We start from the raw sequence: 10,759 nt of genomic DNA, 5'->3' as shown, positions 1-10,759 counted from the left end.
GCTGTGTATTTGTGTTACTATATTATCTGGGTCACATGACAGTAATATAAAAACCAAACAAACAAAAGATGTATCCTGGAATTCATTCAAAACTGTAATTTGTTGTTTAATTAAATGTCTTTTTAAAGTTTTTTTTGGGGGAATTTTTTACCTTTTTTGAAATGGGGGAGAGAGGGGTACGGCATGCAGCTAAGGTGTCTATGGAGTATTTTGTACATTGTTGTATTGGTACTGTCCCCCCTTTCTCTTTTCCATCGCTTCCATTGAAAACCATGAATATTGCACATAATCAGTGGAAATTAGTTTCTTATTCTTTGAACCGAATACCTGACCCAATACAAACAAAGTCCAATGGGAGTGAATGTCCTTAAGAAAAAGGATCAGACTGATTTAAAGCTATAGTGCGTAGTTACGGTCTCCCCCATGAGGAATTTAATGACAACAACACTGTCGGCGCGTCCACATGAAACAAGCTTTCCGTGATCGTGCACCCCCCCGCCCCCACCCCTCCTCCACGCAGTTGCCAGTAGCCAAGGAGGACACGGAGGATTAACAAAACATGATGGACTCTTCAGAAGAGGTCATTATCTTCACTAGAGTTTCTGCGCAGGAAAGTCACCGGACGACACAATCTTCTGAACATAGTCATACTGAGAAATCCAGAGAGAGTTGTGTGGAGCTGATAGTCTTAATTAGCTTTGTAGCAACTCATTTGGCAACGGCTTGAATGTAACGGACGTTCATTACTATCAAAAAGTTACGCACTAAAGCTTTAAGACAAATTAAAAAAACCAAAAACATCAGAGAGATTTAAAGCTGCAGGAGATTTTTGTTGTTGTTGTTCTTCTCTAAATATATTCCTAACATATCAGCCAAAATCTGAAAGTGGGCAACAAGACCCTGAGGATTGACTCTGTTAAGCAGAATGAAACTGTTGTGATGAAAAGGTCTGAAAGTTGAAATCTCTCTCTCCTCAGGTCGTTCACGTCAGCCTTCCTGTTCTCCATCGAGGTTCAGGTGACCATCGGCTTCGGAGGACGTATGATAACAGAACACTGTCCGACCGCCATCACCGTCCTCATCATGCAGAACATCATCGGGCTCATCATCAACGCTGTCATGCTGGGTAAGACTCACAAAGGGTTGCCAGTGGTGGAAGAAGTACTCAGATCTTTCACTTACGTAAAAGTAGAAATACTACAGTGTAAACGTTAGGGCTGGGACGATACGCTTTTACGATACGATACGATACAATACAACTTTATTGTCAGCCATGGCTGAAATTCTTTTTGCATCCCTGTGTATCTCATATAAAAAAGTGGACATAGACATACATACAGACATACATAAGATGAATAACACAAAAAAACATACATGAAACATTACCACAAATGACATAACACAAAAGTAAGGAAACAAAGCGTACATCTTTACTCTTTCACGATACATGGATGCCGATTCAATAGTAATGAGCAGGGCTTTAAATTCACTTTTTTAATCACCAGCCAACATTGCTAGTATATTTTTAAATATACTATCCAATCACATTTTCCACTAGCCAAATTTGTACTAATTTCAACAAATTTTAATAACTAAATTACTTAATTTCATCGATACCGTACGCTAGACGCGTAGCCAAAGTCACGACATGGTGTTCATGGGAAATGTAGGATTAGTACTACGGGTAGAGATTGCCAGATAAAGATTACATTTCCAAGCCAAACACACACAAAAGCGCCCAAACTGGCAATCTGGCAACATTTCTGCAGCTGGCCGATTCAAACAGACCCAGTGTTGTTTGCTGCTTTCATCACCGGCCAAATTGGCTAATAACTTTACAATGTTACCCGCCAGAGTAAACTTTTACCAGCATTTGGCGGGTTGGCGGGTGTCAATTTCAAGACCTAGTACTGAGTATTGCGATTCACTTTGTAAACCTATAACGTGCACAAAAAAGATATATAACACAATAAAGGAAAGGGAGAAGCCAAAAAGCATAATATGAGCACTTTTAAGCTATAGTGCGTAGTTTCTGTCTCCCCCATGAGGAAGTCTAAGTATTGACAACAAAACTGTCGGCGCGTCCACATGATACAAGCCTTACGTGATCGCGCACCCCCCACCCCTCCTCCACGCAGTTGCCAGTAGCCAAGGAGGACACGGAGGATTAACAAAACATGATGGACTCTTCAGAAGAGGTCATTATCTTCACTCGAGTTTCTGCGCAGGAAGGTTGCAGGACGACACAATCTTCTGAACATAGCCATACTGAGAAATCCAGAGAGAGTTGTGTGGAGCTGATAGTCTTAATTAGCTTTGTAGCAACTCATTTGGCAATGGCTTGAATGTAACGGACGTTCATTATTATGGAAACTTGCATCTTAATGTATAATTAAATCTAATTACTATTATTTTTGCTTAAAATGGCTCTGATTGTCTCCAATCATGTTAGATTACTGACAGTGTGTCTTTGTCTCGCCACAGGTTGCATCTTCATGAAGACGGCTCAGTCAAACCGTCGGGCAGAGACGCTGATCTTCAGCCGCCACGCCGTGATCGCCGTCAGAAACAACTGCCTGTGTTTTATGATTCGTATCGGGGATCTCAGGAAGAGCATGATTATAGGAGCCACCGTCAGGTTACAGGTGCTTGTCTACTTTATTATCCCCAGTGAAGAGCGCTCTCTTTTTACCTGCTGTGCTGGAGGGAAGGAGAATTACTTAAATTAGCCGTTTATTGGACAGCAGTGTATTATTTTTTGTTGCTAGATGGTTTCTTCTCGATGAAAAAGGTTTCCTTTCTTTTTTAGTAGAAAAAAAGTGCACAAATAAGATTAAAATGAATGCATAGTAGGGCGCCCGGATAGCTCAGTTAGTAGAACGGGCGCCCATATGTAGAGGTATAGAGTTAACGCAGCGGCCCTTTGCTGCATGTCATTCTCCCTCTCTCTCCCCTTTTGTGTCTTTAGCTGTCCTGTCGAATAAAGGCCTAAAAATGCCCAAAAATAATTAAAAAAAAAAAGATTACTTGATAATAACCGGGACTATGTGGCTGTAGGTGGTGAGGAAGACGACCACACCGGAGGGGGAGGTGATCCCCATCCATCAGATCGACGTCCAGACGGAGACGGCTTTGGCCAGCAACAGCCTGTTCCTCCTCGCCCCGCTCATCATCTGCCACATCATCGACAAAAACAGGTACCCCCGACCGCACCAGATCAGATAAGGCGTGCGGAAGACATGGGAATCTGAAGGGATCTGAGTATTACACTGGATGATGAGAAGTCTGTAGGGATATTAAAACCGTGTCACGCGATGTGTAGGTGCGCCTCATTCAGTTCAAGATTATGCATCGCTTTTATTGGAGTCCCTCCAGATTGTTTAGAATTCAGAATCAGAATCGTTTTTTTTGGCCAAGTATACTTACATACACAAGGAATTTGACTTCGGTAGGTGTTAACTCTCTATACATTCACCAAATAGACATGTAGTAGTAAACATTGGTCTGAAGACACACCAAATTGTTGGAAATGTAAGACAGAGGACGGCCAGTTACTTGATGTCCTATGGTCCTGTGATGAGGTCCAGGATACATGATAACCTATGTCAGATTGCAGGGACAACCAGGACCATCCTGGTTCAACCATGTAAATCACTCTGTAACTTTGCTTTTCAAGTGCTGTAGAATAATATTTTATCATAATAATATTCAGGATGGATTTTGAACACTAACACACACACACACACACACACACACACACACACACACACACACACACACACACACACACACAGTGTAAAGCTGTAGTTGTGTGTTGTCAGCCCGCTGTACGACCTGTCGGCCATGGAGCTGCAGTGCAGCGACCTGGAGGTGATCGTCATCCTGGAGGGCGTCGTGGAGACGACGGGGATCACCACGCAGGCCCGGACCTCCTACGTCTCCGACGAGATCCAGTGGGGTCACCGCTTCGTTCCCATAGTGACGGAGGAGGAGGGCGTTTACTCTGTGGACTACTCCAAGTTTGGTAATACAGTCAAGGTGAGAGTTCTAACAAACTGATCTTCACTGATTGGTATAGAGAATATTAGCATGAAGTCGTACTGTTAAATTCTTTTGCCATATTTTAGGTATCTCTTCCTTGTATATTCAGATTGCTGCTTCTTTATAACCTATATCCTTATCAGTCCCTCCAGAAAAACGCGATTATGCAATCGCATAATTCAATGCATAATCAGCCAAAGTCGACATATTTTTGCTCGCATCAATCACAAAAAAGCATTTTTCTGGAAGGACTGCCTTATGATAATCACTTACTAATCATTGTAAATGCTACCTGTGTTTCAGGTAACGACCCCACGCTGCAGCGCCAGAGAACTGGACGAGAAGCCGTCGATCCTAATCCAGACTCTGCAGAAGAGCGAGCTGTCGCACCAGAACTCGCTGAGGAAGCGTAACTCCATGCGGCGCAACAACTCCATGCGTAAAAACGCAGGAGGCAGCGGGGGTCTGCGCAGGAACAACTCGGGGCTCCTGACACCGAAAGTCCAGTTCTTCACCCCGACCGAGGGAGGCCAGAACCTGAACGCCGTTACCTGACATGAGGCCTGCCTCCAGCTGGCTGCCCTGCTCCTCCTGGTGGCCAGGAGGATTATGGGTGTTGGTGTTCTTCCTCGTCTAATGGGACTCCTTCTCTTTCTGTTCACTGCCTTATCTAGACTCCCAACACTTTTAATGTTACCTCATGTTCACACGCATGGAGTAATCTAGTTCTTATTTTTAGAATTAACTGTTGCAGTTTATTTCTCCACACTCATAGCGCCACCACAATCCAAACCATTTTTCTCCCGCTTCATTATCAACAAAGCAATAATAAACATTGGGCCTTTATGCCTGTTTTATCATTTAGGGAGATGTATTTTCTTATTGAATAAAGTCACAGTCTAACTACTCGTAGCGGTAACTAGTGGCAATCAATCACTGTACTGACCATGTGTTTTTCACTTCATTTTGTCTTTTGTGTTGTTGAGAATAAATGCACTTACTTCATTTGAATATGGTTTAAATATCTGAACTGCTCAAATGATCCCAGCGAGAAAATGTTTTTAGAAAATCAGCACTCAAGCAGCTGTGCAAATAAATCAAATTATGTTGAGAAACATATCATGTGTAATATCCTATATCTTTTTTTGTGTTTTTGTCTTTGTAACTTGATGTCACTGTAAATGAGGGCAGCTCCTCAATGATCTCCTGAGTATAAATAGAGGTTGAATGAAGGAATGAATCAATGAATCAATCAGTCAATAAAACAAGAAAATATGATAAAATGATATAAAAAATATAGATTAATTCTGTATAAATCAACAGATATACAGAAGGCCATGCACATTAAAATAAACAGGCATCTAAACCTACTCTAAATTCAAATAAAAATCCAGTTAAATTGGAGGAACCTTTAGTTATTTTGCATTATTAATGTAAATGTAGCCTAACGTTTACAATACATTCTTTTATATTTATCATTTTCTAAATGAATAACCTGTTTACAGTCAAAGTGTTATGATATTATAATTAGTTTTACACAATATATAATCTTGCATTCGAGTCCTAAAAGTATCCTTTGGACTTTGGGATTAGTCTTACGTTTCCTTACGTGCCTTTGACGTCGTCGCACCCGGAAGTGAGAGTGGGAAGGTGAAGCGACGAAGGTAAACGTAAACATGGCTCGTAGTTTACTTTGCAGAGTTGTCGGTGTGTTTCAGCTCAGCAGGACTTCAACACTGCTGACAGGGACTCGTTTCTACTCTCAGACGGAACCGGAGCCGCTGACGGTGAGACTGCAAAACAACGGAATAAGGTGCAGTAACGAAATGTGTCCTTCTTGAAACTGTTATTCAGAACTGCTGTCAGGTAAAGCTTATTTATGGAGATAATATAGATTTGAACAACAACAGCATGTTACAGTGGTACATACAGTACTTCGTTACACATGCCAATGTGTTAAGATAAATTCGGCATACATTTCATTCCTGTCAAAACCATATTTTTGTAATAAAAAGCCACTATTTGGATTTCACACTTACTGTTAAATCAACGTTTTCTTTCTCAAGGTCTGGTGTAAATTACTGCCCATACCAAATGAGTACTTCAATTTATAGAACGATATCATTATTAATGCAATGTTGGAAAGTAATTCAGTATATTTACTCAAGTACTAACATTTTGAGGTACTTTTATTTTTCTTTACACTACTACTCCACTGTCATATAATATAATATTGCACTTTTTGGAGTACATTTGCATTGTATTTTGCTATAATTATTTGACAGCTATAATAACCACTTACAGATTCAATTAACAGTTAAAACAAATAATTATAATAACGTGGATTAAACTACCAAAAACTACTTAAAATAGTTCAAATTAGCTCCGTCTTGGCCAGCTACCACATTAAAATATATTTTGTTGATAATACTCCACATGTACAGGTATAAATACAGGTCTTGCTTTTAATAGAGTATCATTACATTAGTAGCCTAATATTGCAACTTTTACTCAAGTACAGCATTAATACTTTTTATATCACTAAAATGATGAGCTCATTTGTTGTGTAAATGTAAAATATTTATCTGGTATGCCATCTAGTTACTATGCAGATTTTAGATGTATATGGTTTCTGTGTGTGGTGGAGAGTCATAAGGTCTCCCAAAATGAAAATACTCACCAGTAAAACACAACTTGTTCAACAATGCAGTACTTTAATATTCTCTCGGTGTGCCTAGTTAAAGAAAGTATTCTGTTCATTAATACAAACTCTGAAGTCTTATTGTACCAGTATGTTTTTATAAATGACTAGAGGAAATTACTACATTAAATTACTACATTTTTGAATAGAGTTTGGTTTAAATGTGAAGGGAAGTGGGACATTATCTTATTGGTAAAACAGGTCATACAAGTTCCACAGATTGTAAAGTTGCTTTAAATCTTTTGACTAAACCTGGGATGAATATAATATTCCACAGGTACAAGTGTCTGTAGTATTTAGTTTATAACGACTCTGCTGCAGTTCATTCTTATTTATTTTCATCTCCTGCGATTGTTTATTACAGAATCACATTTGTTTTCTTCTTTATAAGGAAATGCGAAGTTTGGTGACTTTTTGGCCTACTAACATAGCCGCAGATTCCTGTACGACAATACCAGTTTAGTAGAAAACTTCTGTAACAAACTGTAGTGCTCAAATACACAAACCACCACTGTTGAATGTAACTTCTTCTTTTTCCAGGAGAATAATATTAAACAATCCCAAGAAGAGGAATGCTCTGTCTTTGTCCATGCTGGAATCCCTCAAAGAAAACATCCTTACTGACGTCGACAGTGATGATCTCAGAGTTGTTATCATATCAGGTAGGTACAGTATTTATTGTGAGTGTGTGATAGAGAGGGAAAAGATGGTGGTCTAACCTGTGTGTGTGTGTGTGTGTGTGTGTGTGTGTGTGTGTGTGTGTGTGTGTGTGTGTGTGTGTGTGTGTGTGTGTGTGTGTGTGTGTCAGCCAAAGGTCCAGTGTTTTCCTCTGGACACGACCTGAAGGAGCTGACGTCAGCCCAGGGCAGAGAATATCACACAAAGGTGTTTCACACCTGTGCAGAGGTTAGTCTCTGTGTTTCTTTCTCTTTTTTTCTTATCTATCTATCTATCTATCTATCTATCTATCTATCTATCTATCTATCTCTCTCTGTCTTTCTGTCTCTCCCACTTTTTTGATTGTTGATTAATGTAACTACATTTTGGGCGGCCTCTAGTTCACCCAGTAAGAGCGTGCGCCCAATGTAGGGTGAGTCCTTTGCAGTGGCGCAGGTTCAAATCCAACCTGCTGCCCTTTGCTGCGTGTCATCCACCATCTCTCTCCCCTTTTCCTGTCTATCCACTGTCATTATCTAATAAAGGGAAAAGGCCCAAAAAAAAGACATGCATATTTTATGATAATGTGACAGGATTGCCATGTTCTTTCACTTTATTTGTTTATGTATTATTTATCTATGACACACACACAAATAACTAAAGCTGTAAAGATTAATCGATTACTATTAAATGAATCAATTAATCGTGTTTCTCTGTAAATTCTTTAAACCCAGCTTGTTAAATGTGAATATTTTCTAGTTTCTTCACTCCTCTTTGTTAGTAAACTGAATATCTTTGAGTAGTGGACAAAACAAGACATTTGAGGACGTAATCTTGGGCTTTGGAAAACATGGAGCGACATTTTATAGACCAAACAAACATGAACTAACAAAAATAATTGTTAGTTGCAGGCCTACAAATACCTACGCTGGCTCTTGTGCTTCAGGTAATGACTCTGATACAAGACATACCTGTTCCAGTGATCGCCATGGTAAACGGTGTTGCCACAGCAGCCGGTTGCCAGCTTGTTGCCAGCTGTGACATTGCCGTGGCGACGGAGAAGTCCACCTTCGCCACTCCAGGTGTCAACGTGGGTCTATTCTGCTCGACGCCGGCGGTGGCCATTGGCAGAGCTGTGCCGAGGAAGGTAAGAGCTGAACTTTAGGGGAAAGACACTCGCCCACTTTAAGTGTGTTTTGAGCTGATGTTTAATTTATTTACATTTCATATTTTCATGTATTAAAAACTTGTCAGGATAAAACAAATCTCTTTGCTTTTAGTCATAATTAGCATAACTTATTATACCAAGATAATCTTTGAGTTTTGTTGGTCGAACAAAACAGGAAATCTAGACATTACTTTGTGCTCTGGGAACTTGTGCTGGCCATCTTCATAAAAATAATTGTGAGTTGTAGCCCTACTTAATAGCCCTACTTATTTTTTATTTACTGTTCCTGTCAACTTTGATAATAACATTTATTTTTCAACTGTAAAATATCCTGCCCAAATGTTTTGTGATTATTACAAATTAATGTCATCCTTCTTTTTGACCAGGTTGCCATGGAGATGCTTTTCACAGGAACTCCCATCTCCGCCCATGATGCTTTGCTGCATGGTCTGATCAGTAAGGTGGTGCCAGAAGAACGACTAGAAGAGGAGACATTAGCTATCGCCCAGCGGGTGTGTCAGGCTAGCCGTCCTGTTGTAGCCCTCGGCAAGGCCACTTTCCAAAGGTGAGAGTTTTCAGAGTACAGACAGACCTCTTTTTTTTTTTACTTTTTTTTTTTTTAAAGGCCGGTGATGCTTGAGATGATTCATGGTGTTCACCCCCAAAACAAGAAAAGGTTGAATTTTCAAAATGATTCTATCAGTGGAAAGATTGTCAGCCTGTAAGTGATGATGGCATCAAAAATGTTTGGCTATGGCATATAGTTTAAAGAGTATAAAGATGATGGAAATATAAACTGATTTTTTTTAAATGCTGCACTTGGCATCTTTAGTTAGCTGGAATTATTAGAGAATATTTTAGGGCAAATATTGTTGGTGATGACAGATATAAAATGTTATTAAGAACTATACATTTTCCCTAATAAGCAGCATTCCTTATGTGAAAACATTTGAAACAATATAACATATACATTTATCTTCACATGTGGTGCTCTCTTCTCCTTTGTTTCCTTCGAAGACAAATGGCTCAAGGTCGAGATGCAGCGTATGCCACCGCCTCCAAGATGATGGTTGACAACCTGGCTCTAAGAGACGGACAGGAGGGGATCCGGGCCTTCATAGAGAAACGCAAGCCAGTGTGGAGCAATAAAGCAGAAAAGGCCCATGACTGATGGACTGTTGACTTCATCACAGGAGACAGTGATTATCCTGACTGGTACATGTGGTCTTCAGTTACTAGTGTGGAAGGATAATTAGTACCAGCCCCAAGTCAATGTATGGGCATACAAAAATATACTACTACTACTTTTAAAATGTAGCTGTGTAATTTGCAAGATCACAACGATTGAAGTTTGAATTATTGACTCCCTGTTCCCTGAGGATTTCCTCCTTTTTGCTGGGACTGAAGACAAGTAGCTGAACCATTGTGTGCCTTAAAAGTTGCTTTGTGGAGATGAGAAGGAAATGCTTTGTTACCAACCAGAGGACTCCCGATGTTATATGACATAATAGACGAAGAATGCTGCTCTTCATATTTGTATAACTGTAAATGCAATTAATAGGGATACACATTGGTAGGAGTTATTTCAAGTTTCCAGTGTACATTTCTGCATCATTTTCTGCATAGACAATATGAGGTGACTTACAGTTTAAGCTCATTAGGACCTATCTGTTCTTTGATAAAAATAAAAAAAAAAAGTAAAAGCATGTGTACATAAAGACATAAAAGGAGACGTTGCAAGGTGCATTTCAGCATGTAAAGGGATACAGTAGCTAGGAATCCAACCACCAAGCATAAAACAGCTGTGTGCACCGCAAATGGTGAACAGAAACTAAATGTTTCACACACAGTTTAAATCAGTTTTGGATTCTTGGTCAGTTTTGAATGATTTTTTTATCTATTGGGTATAGGGTGGTGTTTTAACTCCATTTGCGTCAATGAAGCAATTTCTCAGAAGCAAAGTTGAAATAAATGGATGCCCTAACATGAAGCTATTTTATCATTGAATTATTCGTAACATTAATATCCTCTGAGAATTGAGGACATTAAAAGAAAACTGTATAATGTAATGTATTTAACTTTATAATAAGGTGAAAAATACTTCTGGAGCCAACTGGTTACTTTTACTTTGCAACACAATTGCGGTCCTACAAGGTTGCCATCAAGTATTACAAAATAAAACACTTACCACG

The 10,759-nt window shown here is 39.6% G+C and overlaps 2 protein-coding genes across 2 annotated transcripts in view; both read left to right on the top strand.

Moving 5' to 3' along the window:
• Window positions 1-5,158, top strand: part of kcnj8 (potassium inwardly rectifying channel subfamily J member 8) — an 8,734-nt gene extending 3,576 nt beyond the window's left edge. The window contains exons 2-6 of the mRNA XM_078243050.1: window positions 978-1,126; window positions 2,485-2,645; window positions 3,058-3,197; window positions 3,822-4,038; window positions 4,345-5,158. Coding sequence (XP_078099176.1) covers window positions 978-1,126; window positions 2,485-2,645; window positions 3,058-3,197; window positions 3,822-4,038; window positions 4,345-4,596 — 919 coding nt within the window. The 3' untranslated portion in view covers window positions 4,597-5,158. The remainder of the gene's footprint in view (window positions 1-977; window positions 1,127-2,484; window positions 2,646-3,057; window positions 3,198-3,821; window positions 4,039-4,344) is intronic.
• A 518-nt stretch (window positions 5,159-5,676) lies between these two features.
• Window positions 5,677-10,557, top strand: echdc3 (enoyl CoA hydratase domain containing 3). The gene is made up of 6 exons (XM_078242956.1): window positions 5,677-5,854; window positions 7,283-7,404; window positions 7,551-7,648; window positions 8,346-8,546; window positions 8,954-9,132; window positions 9,585-10,557. Exons 1-6 carry the CDS (start codon window positions 5,718-5,720, stop codon window positions 9,736-9,738), a joined length of 891 nt encoding a protein of 296 aa, XP_078099082.1. The 5' UTR covers window positions 5,677-5,717; the 3' UTR covers window positions 9,739-10,557.
• The last annotated feature ends 202 nt before the right edge of the window (window positions 10,558-10,759 follow it).

Source organism: Sander vitreus, chromosome 23 (assembly GCF_031162955.1).
Source record: "Sander vitreus isolate 19-12246 chromosome 23, sanVit1, whole genome shotgun sequence".
NCBI lineage: Eukaryota > Metazoa > Chordata > Actinopteri > Perciformes > Percidae > Sander > Sander vitreus.
This window is presented reverse-complemented; position numbering and strand designations above follow the sequence as displayed.

Coding starts and splice junctions, on each gene's coding strand:
- echdc3 (XM_078242956.1), top strand. CDS start 5,718: ATGGCTCGTAGTTTACTTTGCAGAGTTGTCGGTGTGTTTCAGCTCAGC. Junction 8,547..8,953: donor GCAGAGCTGTGCCGAGGAAG/GTAAGAGCTGAA, acceptor CTTTTTGACCAG/GTTGCCATGGAGATGCTTTT. Junction 9,133..9,584: donor GGCAAGGCCACTTTCCAAAG/GTGAGAGTTTTC, acceptor TTTCCTTCGAAG/ACAAATGGCTCAAGGTCGAG.